This window comes from Osmerus mordax, chromosome 2 (genome assembly GCF_038355195.1).
Source record: "Osmerus mordax isolate fOsmMor3 chromosome 2, fOsmMor3.pri, whole genome shotgun sequence".
In the NCBI taxonomy this organism is placed as follows: Eukaryota; Metazoa; Chordata; class Actinopteri; order Osmeriformes; family Osmeridae; genus Osmerus; species Osmerus mordax.
The window spans coordinates 17,069,007-17,085,621 of record NC_090051.1 but is presented as its reverse complement, the minus strand read 5'-3'; the positions used below and the strand labels follow the sequence as shown (position 1 = coordinate 17,085,621).

General features: G+C 43.4%; 2 protein-coding genes across 2 annotated transcripts in view; both read left to right on the top strand.

Annotated features, from left to right (window-relative positions):
- The first annotated feature begins 3,599 nt into the window (after positions 1–3,599).
- rbm44 (RNA binding motif protein 44) lies at positions 3,600–9,216 on the top strand. Its single transcript, XM_067261110.1, has 15 exons — positions 3,600–3,663; positions 3,985–4,012; positions 4,126–4,232; positions 4,423–4,497; positions 4,590–4,650; positions 4,732–4,817; positions 5,023–6,062; positions 6,149–6,223; positions 6,336–6,472; positions 6,560–6,725; positions 6,845–6,879; positions 7,002–7,080; positions 7,191–7,336; positions 8,188–8,446; positions 8,655–9,216. Exons 1-15 carry the CDS (start codon positions 3,600–3,602, stop codon positions 8,928–8,930), a joined length of 2,634 nt encoding a protein of 877 aa, XP_067117211.1. The 3' UTR covers positions 8,931–9,216.
- Positions 9,217–10,196: 980 nt separating this feature from the next.
- Positions 10,197–16,615, top strand: part of itgb5 (integrin, beta 5) — a 29,438-nt gene continuing 23,019 nt past the window's right edge. The window contains exons 1-8 of the mRNA XM_067252553.1: positions 10,197–10,741; positions 11,086–11,171; positions 11,558–11,765; positions 11,885–12,134; positions 12,902–13,070; positions 14,346–14,507; positions 15,827–15,922; positions 16,008–16,097. Coding sequence (XP_067108654.1) covers positions 10,663–10,741; positions 11,086–11,171; positions 11,558–11,765; positions 11,885–12,134; positions 12,902–13,070; positions 14,346–14,507; positions 15,827–15,922; positions 16,008–16,097 — 1,140 coding nt within the window. The 5' untranslated portion in view covers positions 10,197–10,662. The remainder of the gene's footprint in view (positions 10,742–11,085; positions 11,172–11,557; positions 11,766–11,884; positions 12,135–12,901; positions 13,071–14,345; positions 14,508–15,826; positions 15,923–16,007; positions 16,098–16,615) is intronic.

The following is a 16,615-nucleotide window of genomic DNA, read 5'->3' as shown; positions in this document are numbered from 1 at the left end:
GAGCTCTTCCAGAGCATTCTACCTTCATATTGTGTTGAGAGTTTTTAACGCTCAACAGTTTACATATGGACGTGCGACAGCCTTGCTCACTCTTAGACTGCTTGGATAAGATCATTTTAAGGCAGTGTATATTATTTCAATAGATAGATAAAAATATATACTACAGATAAAACAATGGAAAACAAGAGAGCTTAAAGTGTAAGTTATGAAGAAAACCATGTCCCTGTGCAATATATTGTTATCGTAGATAGTAGTAGATAATATCTAATGACACTTTGAGCATCTTATTTGACTGCAGTGGGATGTAGGCCTCTGTGCCCTGCCCAGCACTCTGCAGATTGGCTATTTACTCTCTTTCAACAACTTAAAAGCCTGAAGAGGGTCGGGGAGGCCTTGCTCTCACACAGCCCAGCCCAACCAACTGGTCTCTATTGATCTGCAGAGGGGAGAAGAGTGTTTCTCAATGCTGTTAACGGCCCTTTGCTGCCCCAAAGGGCTTCCACTAACCTCAAATCAACAGCATGTCTGGGTGGGGCATAGTGGGACGGGGGGAAGAGAGCTGTTATGAGACTGTCCTGATGGTCTAGGGACATCACTCATAACTGATGTTTATTTAATAAACTCTGCTCATCCCCCCAGCTTCTAGTGCTTCTGTGAGGAAGTTAAATGCCAAGGCCTAGACACTGACTACTAGAGCATCTTAGTGCCTAAATCATTCAGTTTCACATCAATTCTCAAATACTATGAGTGACCTGACAATGTCTCAGAGCCATTATAATGACCTGTACAAAGAGACATCACATCTATGGTAAATTGTACAATACAACTCCAGAACCATTCCCAAAGGTGTGGTAGCCTAAAACAAAACAATGAATGGTCTCTGTTCCCATGTAAAATGTATATTCCACTCACATGTATGGGAAATGGATGCTGGTTGTTAACATAGCACTCTGACTGTTCTTGGACCACACCGGAAGAATAGTTGCAATGCTACTATAAGATGGATGGGTTTGGAGTCATTTCTGCACAATGCATTTGATGAGGGGTTTTATATCTGTAGGCACAACAATATTGTTTTACAAGACACTATGGCATTATTATATGGCATTATTACACAGCTATGCGGGCTAAAGATATGGGTAAAGATGTGTGCAGTGTTTTGTGAAGCAAGTAACAGAGCATCCAGAATACATGCGCCAAGTGCCGACTCTGCACGCGTAGACTCCTCACGTCATGAGCTAGGGCTTTGCAGACCTAACTCAAGTCTATCTCCCTTTGTAGTAACATGCAGGGTGTTGCTTCCACTGGTTATGTGCGTATCCTTCGCTCAACAGGATTCAGGTTTAGCAATGATCCCTATTTGATAGAATTGATCCATTTACAGAGATCACAGGGATTAGACTGAGGCTAATCAGATCACACGTCATTGTGGAAATGGCTCCAGGCCTTGTCCTCTAGCCTCTACCCATCAAGACAGACGTGCCTCAAAAATGTCTATCTGCAATCACCTACACCTCCCTAATCTATGGATCAGAGATACCTGGTAGGCTATATCCAAATTCTCACACCACCATATCTTTTCATATGAAAATGCAACACCATGTTCCTCAGTGCAGAACACAGGCAAAGTCAAACGGATAGTCCATTACTTAATTTTACAGACAGCTAATGATTCTGCATCCAAAGTGACTTATTGGAGAATTTGGAAAAAGGGGATTGCAGCTAATGCATAGGGTTTTGGCCTTGACCCTAAGACATCTGCCTGAACAGTTACTATCAATAGTTTGGACATTGCACATTCATGAAGAATTTAAAAAGTCTCCCTGTCAATAGCCCTGGCCTGTAGGGCTACGGCCTGATCTTAATCAAATGTTAGCTTTCATAGGAAGTTGATCCTCACGTTCACTTCTATTAGGAATAGCCTAGTTATGATCTTTAAATTGTTGTAAAACAGTGCCCTTAATCCTCTGTATGACACAATTGACTTAACTAACTGTCGCACATTCTTGGAAACCAACCATGCTGGACCCTACTACTAAACAACAGTATAAAATTGTAAAAAAATGAATCATAATATGAATCTGCCATGTTTTGCATTCCTTATCTTGCAGGTTTTGCAGGTAAGTACAACCATGGCTCTGAGTACAACATGGCCAGTGGGCATAAGTATTTACCAGTTTATCCCTGACTTTGTGGCTTTAATATTAAGTGTCGAATGCAAGGTGTATGTTGTGCTCCGACTGCCCCCCAGTGGTATAAAGACAATACTGCATCAACAACAAGCCCCTGACGATCATATGCTTCTGGCTTCCGACATTCAAGACTCTATATTAACTTGGTAATGACAACTTTTACTTTACAGATGTAAGCTTTAATTGGCCAAATAATTTTTGAATTTAGGTAATTGGCCAAAACATAATCACTGATCTCGGTGTCAAATGCTGTACAGTGCTACTGTACTGTAGTACTGAAAGGACCTTTTCAACGGTTGATAACGGTTAGAGTTACTGACCTGTAAAACCAGAAAAGGGTATTCTTTAGCCTAGTTCAAATTCAGTTTGTCAATTTTAAAACAGAGGAGCTACTGTACACTAGAGCTACAGTGTAATAGAAAATGTTCAAGTTTATAAACTTGAACGTATATGCGCTGCACAATACATCACTACACATCGTTTGAGGGCGTGTTTATATATTTAAATAACAAAATAAGAAGTTGTTATTTGGTATAGGAATGCAATTTTAAGGTGTATACATATCAAGTCACTTTTGTTGCTGAAATATTCTTTAATAAATTAACAGAAGAAACGGTCTTGACCGATATTTTGGGTCTGGAACGATTCCACGGATCAACTTACATTAGCTAGCCTAGCTACTGTGGTGAAAAGTTAAACTGATCTGTATTTTGCTAGCTACCCCTAATTTGATTTGTTTGCGCTTTAGGTAGACGAGACTGTATTTACTTTACTAGTGAAGTGCCCGTACCCATGATGCAAGATGTTGATTAGTTGATTCCGTGTTGATGTAATAGGAGTTTGTGTCCGGTGGCAGTTTATGCATTATGCGTTTATACCAGTGATGAAACGCGTATAAATGTTTGGACCCTATTTATTTTTCACAAACGCTAACCGATGACAGGCATTTACTTGAATCTCTTAGCTAGGCTAAATGGAATTTGATTATCCACAAACTGAACAGAATGCTTGCTGATTGGATTGTCAAGTAGAGCGGCTCGGCAGCGTTCTGGTTTCTGTCACGTGATCGGCACTGCCAGTAGCCTAATTAGCACGTTTAGATTTACTAAGAGTTGACACAAGAAGGAAAGGTAAATTGTTAATCGCACAGAAATTGTAAACATTAATTTCAGATCGGTCTTTGTTGCTCAACGAATGTGTATTATCGGGGGTTTAAAATGTGGTTTGTGAAGAATGTCCAAACGCCATCCATGCCGCATGCCACTTTCTTGCGCTTGGTTTTTGTTTAGCAGGTACAACTCATGGCCAGTTTTATGACACGGTTGTATTTTCCAGAACATGTGGTTTCCCGTTCCATTACTATTACCTTTGCCCCAGACGTCGCCTTATGCCCTGCAGCCTTCGGGTATGTCATACGGTTCGGGAAGTTTTCAGTTGCAGATGATTCCCTTTGACCGTCATTCGTTTCCAAGTAGGTCTATAATTGACACATTTCATGGAGGAAAGTCTCCCAAAGATCTGTTCGCTACACAGCCATAAAACTGATGATAACCCACTTGTCCACCCCAAACAAGTTTACATAATCCACCTAGGTACTCATAAAACCTGTTCATGGAGTTGGACACAAGAAGACTTGTAATCAAATGCACTTTCACTTTTTAAAGAGCAACTTTAAATTCTTACCAAATGTCCTTTGTCTTCAGTTCACACAGTATTGCCAAATGCCCATCTTATTAAATAACAAATGGCTTACTAAACATTTGTCTCACCACAGATGGTTTTCTATCCATAGATGATGGCAGGCAGTTTCTTCTCAACAGGTATACTTGTACACAACCGATATGTCTGTAAGGTGTTCAGTAAGAGGGTCTACTTTTGGCCTGGTCTCATGTCCTGGTCTCTACATCTGACTGCCTTGTCCACCATGTTACAGGTCTTTGTTTGATTTGGTGAAGGTCACAAATATCCTGGAATTGACTGACGCCAAGCTGCTGGGTTGGTACCTGGCACTGCCTGTAGAGGACCAGAAACTTATACAAGGTAGATCAATGAAGTGGACACACCTATGTAACAGAAGTAGAAGGGTCTGTATTGACAGGTAATACAACCATGGTTGGAACTGAAACTATTCACTTAATTGGAGTTGTTAAATGAAAATCACAACTGATCTACTGGTAACATGTCTGTGAAACACATAATTCAACTTTGTGGTGTATTTCTTGTTTCATAGAGGCTGGTGGTTTCTTGCAGTTTCTACACAGGCACCCAGCTTTGGAGGTGACCAAGCAGTTTGTTTATGTTAAGCGTGAGTTCAATTACTTTTCTTGTGGCCATCTTGGAACGTTGAATCGCGCAAACAGACATTGGTTTCACTTTCTCTGTTTTTGTTTGTAAAAGGGACAGACCCAGCTGCAGAAAGCTACAGACCACCACAAACAATGTCAGTCAATCTCAACAAGTATGTGCTCATCACTGAAAAACAGTAAAAAAATCCTTTGTTGTGGATGTAATTTGCAGATATTTGATGTTTTGCTTTCAGGTCCAGAAGGCCCACGTTCTACGGCGTGACAGAATGTTTGAACTGTGGCACCAGTTGTCCGTCCGGAGGACAGAGGTGCAGGCGATGTACTGCACCTTTCCAAATGGGGATGGATTCAGGAGGTGCTGCAGACCATTCCTACACCAGAGTACATGTTTGTCTGTTGCACATTGGTTTCTTGAACTGCCAGGCTGATTTGATGGTTAAACACCACCAAAGACGCTTATTTAAAATGTTATATGTACATGTAATATATTTTTTTTTACGGTTATCCTTTTTATCGCTTTACAGATCAAGATACAGAGTTAAAAAATGGTCAAAAAATGTTGAATGACCTCTTAAACTGTGCTGAGGGGAGTGCAGTAGGAAGCCAGAAAACCCACTGGGGGTCCACTGGGGGTCCATGCCCCCTGGAGCCCATCTCCAAGGATAACCACCTGCAAACACTGCAGGAGAGCTTCCAGTCAGCCTGTGACATCAGCAGCCAAGTGCTGGAGGAGCCTCCTAGCCACCAGGAGGCGCACTGCTCAATTGACCCGACCCAGCACCAGCTGTGGGAGGAAGGGGCCAAGCAGGATGACCCCTCTGCTCAGGCGAATTTCTCTCTGGATATGGAGCTGGAGATGTGTAGCCAGAAGGGGGCCACGGGGTGCCTGGGTGGGCCCTGTGCAGAAGCAGAGTATCCTACGATAGCGCACGAGACGCCTCCAGAGTACAGCAGCTTCAACAGCACCAGGCTGGACCGCACTGAGTGGAATAACAGCAGCCAGTCAGCGGAGGCTGAAGGTGACGACTCCCTGCTGGCCAATAGAGGAAGTGCTGAGGAACCCCTAGAGGGGGTCAGCGTAGCATCCTCCTGCCCATTGGAGGAGAAAGAGCACTACCTCAACAAGTCCTGTAATTGCACATACGATGTGGAGGACAGCCCAGGAGACCGAGGCAGGAGAGACGAGGCTTTAAGGTGCCAGCAGGAAAATGAGGAGGAAGAGGACTTCCACAGTATCATGGAGGAGGACAAGAGCATACTCCTATGTCAGACAAGTGAAAGGATCCATCTGGTCAACAGTGCAAATGCTCCAGTCAGCCCTAGCCAGGCTGCGGTGACAAGTGTAGCTGCATTTAACTTTCCCAGATCACCCCACAAAGCTAGTATGATAGACGGGTCCACTAATACACTACCCCCTGTCTCCACCCATGACATCTGTGTTGGTCCAAACTCCAGTCTGGCTGGTTGCCAGCAACATATCCAGACTCAGACTCAGGGCCCAACTACAGCTGACAGGTCTGTCAATACTGAGGTCTACATGGCAGACCTGGACTTTCTGGCTAAGGTAGAGCAAGCCCTCCTTATATGATCCATAATAGACATAAAGTACTCCCTCAAATTGTTATTCGACTACATTTCTTCTTCCCATAGGAATTCAGGAAGCTGAAAGTTGCTGAGGAGGATCTACAGGAATTAAAAAGGAAAATGGAAAGGTCCAGATACCCAGTCAGTCTGCTGTTCATAAGATCATTTCTAGCCAATTGCCCGCCCACGTTTAAACCTCTACTGGTGTGTGTGTGTTCATTTTAGATCAGCTGGTGCTGGGAGGGAAGGCGAGAGTGGCTGTGGCTGTAACTCTGCCCAGCGTGCCCGTCGAGCAGAGCTGTGCCTGGTGGCTCTGCAATATGGAATGTGCCAGCAGCACTGCTGGAGGCGCTACTACACATCACCTGAGGGGGACCGTCTGGTCCAAGGGTAAGGGCCCCTAATGTGCTGGTTCCTAATGTTCCCACAAAATGCAAATTTGAAGGATTCAGGTTTCTTTATTTTCCCTGTTTGCAGAGTGGAGGTGCCCCCTGAGAATCTTATGGAGGTTCTGAAGGTCTTGGAGGCTGACTACAGAGAGATGAGGGAGAAGATCCTGGCTGGAATTCCCCTGGACCAGCTTAAACCGCTGGCTGTGGACTCCCAAAAGATCACCTCAGCGACCTGCTACATCCCTGCACAGGTCAAAGATTTAGACACACAGTGTGACATTGACCATACCGACATTTGTATGCACTAAACTCACCAGTCCTTGAAATATCGCAGTCAAACCAGTTACATTTCATCTTTTTCCCCGTTCAGATAATTGGAGAGACCTTGGAAAGTGCTTCATCTCGGTAAGTATTTAAACTGGACTTGGGTTGTTTAGAAGCATTGCTGTTACAAGCCTTTCATAATCAAATTTGCACTTTGAACCTCCATGTTGCTGCTGGGTCTGTTGTCTGTTTTTGTGTTCCAGTGTCTCAGAGAGGAGCTCCCAGCAGATGGCTGGAGCAGGTGATGTGCGCCCCCCTGCCAGCACTGGAGAAGGCTCTCAGGTACACAATCTACATGGTTATACATGTAGATATGTAAATACATGTAGAATTATCAAAGACAGGATATCATCAACGTGTGTGTACGTTATCTTTGCCTTTCCTTTCTACAGACAGGTGAGAGAGGGAAAGGTCCCGTTTGCCTCCCCAAGTTTGGGAGCAACAAAACGGGGAAGGCAGTCATCCTCCTTCCTCAGCCGACGGGGATCCACCATGGACGCAAGCCAGGTTTGGCCTGCTACACTCCAGGCTTCAGGGGGTGAGGGGTTATCAGGAAGAGGAGGAGAGAGTCTCGACAGTCTAATTCTGTCACAGGTGGAGGGAAGGAGCTCAACTCCAGTGAGGCCTGGTATGATGCCGAGGAGGATCTTGGGCCTGCAGGGGCTACTGCGAAGGCCAAAACCCAGGAGGCAGAGGCAGATGATGGAGCTGTCCAGGGACAGGATGCATACCTCAGCTCTCTCCTGTGTGTAACACAATTTCCCAGTGATGTGACTGAGGTAATCACGTTTGCGCAACAATACACAAGCGCTGCGCCTGAGTTACGGTAACGGGGCTTTGTTTCATGAGTTTCTCTCTGCTTGATCTCAGGCCATGTCGACCTGAAATCATAGTCACAACCATACTATACCAGGTCATTTTACATGATGTTTTTATTTTCTCATGATGAGAAGTGCCTATAGACTAGTCACTAGAAGTGCCTATAGACTAGTCACTAGAAGTGCCTATAGACTAGTCACTAAAAGTGCCTATAGACTAGTCACTAGAAGTGCCTATAGACTATTCACTAGAAGTGCTAAAAGTGCCTATAGACTAGTCACTAGAGAATAGCAGGCGTTATTTTACTCTGCCTCACATTTAACAGCAGGGGGTGCTAGATCCGCATTTCTATATTTTACAGGGTGACTTAATGCTGTTATTTGAGAAGTATCAGGCATCTGAAGTAAGCATTTCCACCTTCAGGAACAACCTCAAGTAAGAACCATTATCTATGACAAATACACAAATCTTGTTCAGGGACATGCATGTATCCCATTGTCGAGAACATTGCAATCCTCCAAAATCAATTTGACCACTATTTAATTAGCTTTGCTTCCTTTGTTAACGCAGGGCTGCAATAGTGACTATTAGTGGTCCTAACTTTGCTGAGGCTGCGGCCGGTGAGATGAATGGCCATATCATACAGGGCCGCAGGCTGCATGTGGAACATATTCAGAAACCCAACTCTGGGGGCTCAGATGAGAACCAGAGCCTGGGGACAGCAACCCAGCCTCAGAGCTCCAGCGCCACACCAAGGCCACAGCCATCAGGGGACAACCAGAGGCCCCAAAGCTCATCCGAGAGCCAGTGCACTACCACCTATGTAAAGGTGACCTAAAGTATAAAAAAATCGGGAAAGTGGGTATACACTGTAATACTACGTTGTAAGATGTATAAGATCTAAAACCACACAGCATACACTAAAATGTCAAAGGGTACCTATGGCAGTCTCATACAGTCTATGAATGTACATAACCTGCGCTTACCAGGCACAGTAGTAAAGCTTAATCTGTGTCTGTTCCTGTGTGTCCTCCTAGCCTTTCCGGTCCAGCCTAGAGAAAAGGACAGCGGTATGCGACTCCCCCACAGCCTCAGGTACCTGCGTGCCCCAGCACTACGCCACGATGGGCAGCTTTGACACTCTGATGTCCCGGCTGACCGCGCATCACCCAGAGGCAGGGAGACAGAGGATCGTGGACGCCCTGCTGGAGCTGAGGGCCAAACATCAGGGCTACCTCAGCGGCCTGCCGCTCAGCATGATCGTGGATATGACCTCCGACCTTCTGACCAAATCTAAGATTATGAAAGGGTAGGAGTTAGGCTTCATGATTCTCTAGGACAGGTATAGCAATAAATAATCATTCAAATAACACATTGGCCTAAAATCACCCTTTTACAACGTTTACAGTTTGAAGCATTGATAGTCCACCACTAGCTGCCGCTTGTGTAAGCAACTCGTATCATTTTTTGTCTGGTTTCCGTAAAAGGGAGAGGGTTTTTCCAACTATACACATTAATTTGAATGTTATGTACATTTTGTTATACTGTTCATGTTTTGCCTATTACTACATTTGTATTCTTATGTTAATTTTTAGTTTGATCCTGTTTGTGAAATGTCTCATTTTATTCAATGTATCCAGTTGTTTTGAAATCTTAAGTACGTGGATGTTAAAAGAGTTTTTGAACAAAGGTCAAGTCAGTTGTTAAAACCAAAAATGTCCCTTGACCTAGCATTCCTCACTGATAAAAAGTTAATGTTAGTTATTTACAGTTTGCCTGTTAGAGGCTGGTTAATAACCTCAAAGTCTGTTTTTTACCCTCCAGTGTTTCTTAGTTTGATTAAAAGATCCAAAGTTCCTGCATTCTTGGTTTGGTATGCATTTAAAGGTTACGAAATAGCTGTTGAAGTAGCTGTTAGAGGGTGATCCATTTGTGATCCAGTAGATGGCGCACCTTTTAGTTATGAATGCATTAGAGGATGTCATGGTTATATATTTAGGAACATTATTAAACGTCATCATTTTCCTGAGTGCACACGGATGTTTTCCATGTAAAGAATTCCCCTTGTAAATGTAAACGGTATACCTTGCCCTCAACCAACAGTGTAAAACGCCACTCTTTTAACAGGTGGTATAGTTATTACAAGGGGTCACGTGATTGTACACATTGTGGCAGCACTGATGCATTTTTCGTCCCGATCAAAAATAACAGTAGGCTATACCAACGTGATCATGTATGTGATGAGGCCAATACTGCTACCTGGGTGGCATTCATCAATAATGAATAGCGATATTTTCAATAATTTAAGTAACTGCAATAAATACATATTTGCCTCAACACTTAAATACCGGCTTAAAGTTAGGGTGTACCATTGAATATGATGTGTTACTCAGTGTGTAGTGTGTAATGGTTATGTTTTAAAGACATTGATAATATAACGTCAATAAAGTAATTCAGTGAGATGGTAAACAAACGATCCCCCCACCCTTCCTCTACCCCTCTCAGCTCCCCTACTTAGGAATATAGGCGGAGACTCCACTCCAATGGTAGGCAACGCATACTGGGGGACTGAACGACGCGAAGTAGGTTTGGAAGAACGAGATTGTCACATTGGTTTGGATATGTCAACTTTGAACCATACCGTCATTTATCAAAGGTTTTGACTCGCTATTTTGGTAGTTTACCTCCGAAGGAAAAGTGTAAAAATAAGCAAGGGTGTTTGTTAGATTGTAATGAACCGCGTGCTTGGTAGACATCTAATGATAAAGGGGATTGCAGTTCTTGACCTAAACCCAGTTCAAACTCCTTGGATGGTTTTGTTCCCGATGTTCGAAATGACTGAGGAATAGGTGATTTCATCTAGACGCGGATATAGTATGAGGCTACAAAGTTTTGCTGTAATGGTAATGGACAAAGAGACCGTCTCAATATTCTGCACCGATCAAGACGACAGAGCTTTAGTCTAATGAGATCCGACTGCCGACAACATACTTTGCGCCAGTAAACTTCACTAACGGGAATCTTGAACTGAGCGTGCTAAACGATATGTGGAGTCCTTGGCGGTTGACGTACCGTACAGCTCTCAGCTGCATGGTTTGGATAATATTTATTCAAAGTGTCAAAGGTAAGGAAAATGTTTACATAGCCTGCAGAAGCTTTATTTTCTACTCTCTGTAGTTGTGTTTTTTTTGTGATAGCATTGGCTCCAACAATGGTCACTATCGCTGTATTGCAATGTCACACCTCTATGTTATTACAGGAGTCACTGAACTGATGCAAACACTGTTACCAAACACTGAATAATTTGTTTGTCTGGCAAAGTGAAATTGCACGTAATTATATCTTTATTTTTGTGTCTCTTAACTCGTTTACTAATGTATCTTGATCTGACACGTCTCTATGCTATGTGGATAATAATGTAGACATTCAAAATGTTATGTGTTCCCTTTTTTGTTTTACTTCTGTCAGGTCTCAATATATGCATGAGTGGCAGCGCTACATCCTGCGAGGAATGCCTTCTCATCCACCCTAGCTGCGCATGGTGCTCTCAAGAGGTAGGTTGACAACGTGTAGCTCTATTAACGTGCCAAAACTATTCTATTTTGATTCCAGGACTTATTATGATCTAGCTAAAGCCAAAAAAGAAATATGGAATATGGAGTTGAGCATTTGGTGTTATTACCCAAACAATGACATGTAGTTTTTGGCACACTTTTTGTTATGTGTAAATAGAAGCAGATTTACTTGACACAGCATTAAGAAGTCTCACATCACTGAGATAAAAAACATTGAATATCTTTTCACTTCATTACCAAACCTCTGAGAGCTCACCACAGGCCCATTCCTGAGCTGTAATTTCTCACCTGAGCTGAACTGAGACCAAAGAGGTGGAAGTATGTTGTACACAAACTCGATGACATGCATTTTTTTTTTCTTACAGGAATTTGGTAGAGTGCGGACCCTCATATCACGGTGTGATCTGAGTCAGAATCTGCAGAAGCGAGGCTGTGATGCCCGCTTCATCGAGAACCCCAGGAGCACCGCCTCGGTGCTGAAGAGCGAACCCCTGAGCTCCAAGGGGTCGGGACCGACTCAGTATGACGTCATCCAGATCATGCCTCAGAAGATCTCTCTGAGTCTTCGACCAGGTATGTCTAGTCAGGGACGTCGCAGGAGGCAAAGGATTGGAAACGTTTTGAAAGTGAAGGCTCAGTATCTGATCTACTGAACGTGGTGAATCATCCCCCCCTGCCCCTGTCTTCTCCAGGGGACCAGGAATCATTTGAGGTACAGGTTCGTCAGGTGGAGGATTACCCGGTGGATCTCTACTACCTTATGGACCTCTCGCTGTCCATGAAGGATGACCTGGACACCATACGCAACCTAGGCACCAAACTTGCCGATGAGATGGGAAAACTCACCAGCAACTTCAGGCTGGGCTTCGGATCCTTTGTGGACAAGAACATGTCGCCGTTCTCCTATACGGCACCCAAGTACCAGGATAACCCATGTGATGGGTGAGACAAAAAACTGATGGTGGTTAGAATTCCTCAGACAGCATCATGTGAAACAGAAATTAGACTTAATGAGATGAAGACCAAATTATAATGAACAAGAATTTAGAAAAAAAGATTTATAATACATTGCGTATGAGATTCATGAAATGGAGGCAGTCTAGCCATGTCTGACATGTTAGAGATTCAAAGTTGTTGGTTGGGTGAATGTTGACTGAAAGGAAATAGAACCAGGCTGAAAAGCAGCCGCACACCACATTTGCCCTGGAGGTGAGATTATGCTGCACTAACTGACTCCCCTTACGCATCACTGCCCAAGTAGGTTATGCCTGAAGTCCTGCTAGCTTCCCTGTGTGTGTCATATATATATAGCCACTGCAGGAACACATTAAAGAGAAAGATAACATTGCGTGCAATTCAATTCTGAACACAAGCTCACCCCTCACAAACCATAATACACACAAATCTTTGGGAAGGGAAATCATTACAATTCCCTACATTTAGGATGTGTGTGAGTCAGGATGTGAGCCAGGATGCAGGATTAGAGCAATATGCTCCTCCAATGGGACCAATCTTTTTAAGTCATTTCTACTTTTATAAGTTATTGTTATTTTTACCACTGTGCAAAGGCCGTTCCCATTTATTGAAGATCGTTACTATATTTCCTAAGAAAAATTGCAAACAACTAACTTAACTTATGATTTAGTAATGAGGAATGGCCTGTACAGAGTTGTTAAATCTCTGAAGTTCTTATACCTCTTCCCCTGCAGATACAAGCTCTTCCCAAAATGTGTTCCCTCGTTTGGTTTCCGACACCTTCTGTCCCTGACTGACAAGGTGGACCGCTTCAACGAGGAGGTGCAGAAGCAGATGGTGTCTCGCAACCGTGACGCCCCAGAGGGCGGGTTCGACGCCATCTTGCAGGCTGCGGTTTGTAAGGTGAGCTATCGATCAAACGTCAAATGTCCTCTTTTTTGACTCGTCTTTGACTTCCTCCCTCATCACTGAAACTGTGTGAAAACACACTTTATTAGCGTCAATAGGCTTGCCTTTCAACGTTGACTGGAAATTTAAAAAGGAAGAGTCTTTTAGGCTTTTTAGATTCCCCCATTGAAGGTAGTAATATTTCCTCAGTTAATTAAAGGCACCAGGGGGCTTTAACAGGAAGTGCTATCTGGTGCAGCTGGTTAAACAAGAGGGCTAGTCAAGGACAGGCCCAGTCAAATCCCAATGTTCAGCGCTCAGCTTAATTGTTTGCTACGGGAGAGAATGAGTCCCTCCCATTGGCCGCTACCTAGTAATTTGGTACAGCAGTTAAGATTCAAACAGTGACTGGTTTAGTGGTACGATCAGAGTTGCCTCAAAACTAAATGTGCTTCACTCAACTGTTGTAATTAATGTTTTGTTTTGCAAATGACTCACCATTGTGAACTGTTCACAAATTGCTTAGCCTTTATTGTTTCCTTTTAGTAAAGAATGTGTTTTTCGTTCATGTACTATCAACAGGAAATGGTCAGGCGTACTAGTCACATATAGTGAACACACTTCAACACTACTGGCACGCAGCTTAGCTTAATTGGATAATTCAGCCAGCTAAATGCTATAGTGACAAAAACAAAACAATGTGTGTTATTCAAACAAAGCCTGTAAAGCTAATCCACTGTAGTCTTTATGGCAAAAACTTCAGTGACTCAGTGCCCAGGGTGAGGTGTTGCAAATGGCTGCTTCTCAGCCCCTGCCCGGTGAAAGGTCAGGTTTGTTCAGCATCATTACTTTGAGTCAGCAGTCACAGAGCCATGCTCAGTCTGGCACTAGCTGTTGTTGTGCACTGGGTCCTATTGATGGAGGCATTCTGGATAAAGCTCTGTTTGTTGCTCTCTATTGTCTATCATCTGCCTCTCATCTCTGCTTCTTTGTTAGTCAGTTGGCACCAAGGTCGTGGAAAGTGATGCAGCATGTCTAGCTCAAAATGGATGTTTTCCTGTAGTTGACTTATATGTCACTTAATATAATGCTTATATTATACATGGTTTATTTGGATCCATCTAGGATATAAATGTCATGCATACTTGAGATTACCCCAATAAAGGTTTATCACTATAACTTTGTTTAGTTTGTGAGATATATGAGTAGAGTTTTTGCAGTTTGCAAGGGTGAGAAAAAGTGCTATTTGTAGTCACCCTGTTTAACTGCTGTGTGTGTTCCCCTGGACAGGAGAGGATAGGCTGGAGAAAGGAGGCCTTCCATCTCCTTGTGTTTGCCACGGATGATGTGCCCCATCTGGCCCTGGACGGTAAACTGGGAGGACTAGTCCAGCCCCACGACGGCCAGTGCCACCTAAATGAGAAGAACGAGTACAGCGCCTCCACTGAAATGGTAAGAATCTGTATGAGTTTCCTAGTAAGGGAGAGAAGTTTCATTATTTCATGCACAAATAAGTAAATAACCTAGAGGTCTAGGAGCAGCATCACTCTCAACCTGAAATGTGATGTGAAATTTGTGTGAGTATTGACCCTTACATAATGGTGCACTTTAGACATAAAGTAGGCTGTTAAAACTGGTTAGGATGACCTCATCTGACCTCTGACAATGGCACCAGTCTGGAGCTGTGATAGAGACAAGGGTCAGGCCGAGATAAGAAGGTATGCAAGGCTGGAGAAGGTTTTGTGTCCTGCATGGCTCCTGCCCCATTCAAACGCCAAATGACTAACAGTAGTGACTCCCCCATGCCTAAATTGACATAATTGTCTCCTTCAAGTCTTTTTTTTTTATTTTTTTAACCAGTACAGACTCAGTGGCTTGAGGGGGTATTTATTGAGCCTACAGACAGTGGGCATTTAACAGCAGTCTTGAATGGAGACCTGGAGAGATTTCAAACGAACCACATGAAAGTCATGTTGTTTAAAAATGGATCCGATTCCGATCAATTGTCATGCACTCCTTATCCATTACTGTTTGAATCCTAAATGCTGATGCAATAAAAACCTGATTAACATCATGTGGATTGCACTCAGTCCATTTATAATGAAATACAAAAACGGCTCACATTAATTACATGACTGTAGACTACTTGACTACAGTAGTATTATTGTCATTCCCAAAAAAACATTTTGTATGGTGTCCTTCTTACTATTATGGTAACTGTGCTAGTTTGCATGACAGGTCAAGTCCAAGACATGGATCATTAATGGTGCCTCCATGTTAAATCTGTAAACAGGTTGAGCTGGTTCCTTTCAGAAAATAATCTGTGCTTCCCACGACAGCACAACCCTGCTTTGTTTGTGGGCGAAACCGCTGAACTGGATAAGATGTGCAATGCATGAGTTCCTCACAGTTCACCTCAAGTGGATATCTCATTGCAAATTAATTAGTGTCGACTAGAACATCAGAAAATTGTTCCTGATTTAATATTGCCAGAGTAGACGGTCCATGTCACAGCTTGAATGAGCCACCTCAGGCTTGGTTTCCAGCCCTCGCTGCTGGCGTGGGAGGAAGTGGCAGGCGACTCCAATGTAAACATGACACTGGAATCTGAAGAGCAATGACTTCCCTCGACTAACTTCCTTACCGGATGATTTGGGAGCTAGCCAGGGCCTTTGAAAGGAAATTACAACATGCTGTGTCTTTCTGTCTGCCTCTATCTCTGTCTGCCTCTCTCTATCTGTCTGTCCTCTGGCTCTCTCGTCTCTTTGCAGGACTACCCATCTTTGGCTCTCTTGGGAGAGAAGCTGGCAGAGAACAACATCTATCTTATCTTTGCTGTGACTAAACGACTCTATGTCATTTACAAGGTATCGTAACTCTAGTAATAATAATTATCTTTAAAGATAATCAGAATTGTATGTGTGTGACATTTCTGTTCATTTGCTTGCGAAGAACTTTACAGCCCTAATACCAGGGACCACTGTGGAGATTCTGGATCAGGACTCAAAAAACATTATCCAGCTAATCATCAATGCCTACAATGTAAGTAAAGGAGCATTGCTCCATATTGTGTGTGTATGTGTGTCTGGTTTCCACTCTCACCTACTGTGAGTCAAGAGACAGACAACTGGCTCAAGACTGTCTCTGCTTACGGCAGATCCCCCTTAAGAGGGGAACACTGAAACTCTGTTGTTTACAGCTCTGTAGCTCCCTGCTATGTATCTTACCCTATGATCAAACCTCTGTATAATCACTGTGTAGTCAGAGATCCAGACTGGAGCTTACTGTTTTCTCACACTCAAGACCAAATGTCTAATTCTGCAAGAATTATGCTTATAGTTAAAGAACAGTGTTTTGGCCCAGAGCCCAAGCCCCTTTGATACCTAAACACAGTACGTTCAAGGGTAAATCTGAGTGCACATCCACAGGTTTCAAAGCAGTAAGTTTAATCCAAGACTGGAAATCCAAACTAGACACATTATTCAGCAGAAGATGGCTGCACTTAAATAGTACACCCCTACAGTAGGTTTACAGCTTTGGGGGGGGGGGGGGGGACTGGG

What these genes read in the sequence shown, in the direction of transcription:
- rbm44 (XM_067261110.1), top strand. Translation starts at nt 3,600, where the DNA reads ATGTCATACGGTTCGGGAAGTTTTCAGTTGCAGATGATTCCCTTTGAC. An exon ending in GCAGTTTGTTTATGTTAAGC is followed by an intron (nt 4,498 to 4,589) that starts GTGAGTTCAATT and finishes TGTTTGTAAAAG; the next exon opens with GGACAGACCCAGCTGCAGAA. An exon ending in TTGGAAAGTGCTTCATCTCG is followed by an intron (nt 6,880 to 7,001) that starts GTAAGTATTTAA and finishes TTTGTGTTCCAG; the next exon opens with TGTCTCAGAGAGGAGCTCCC.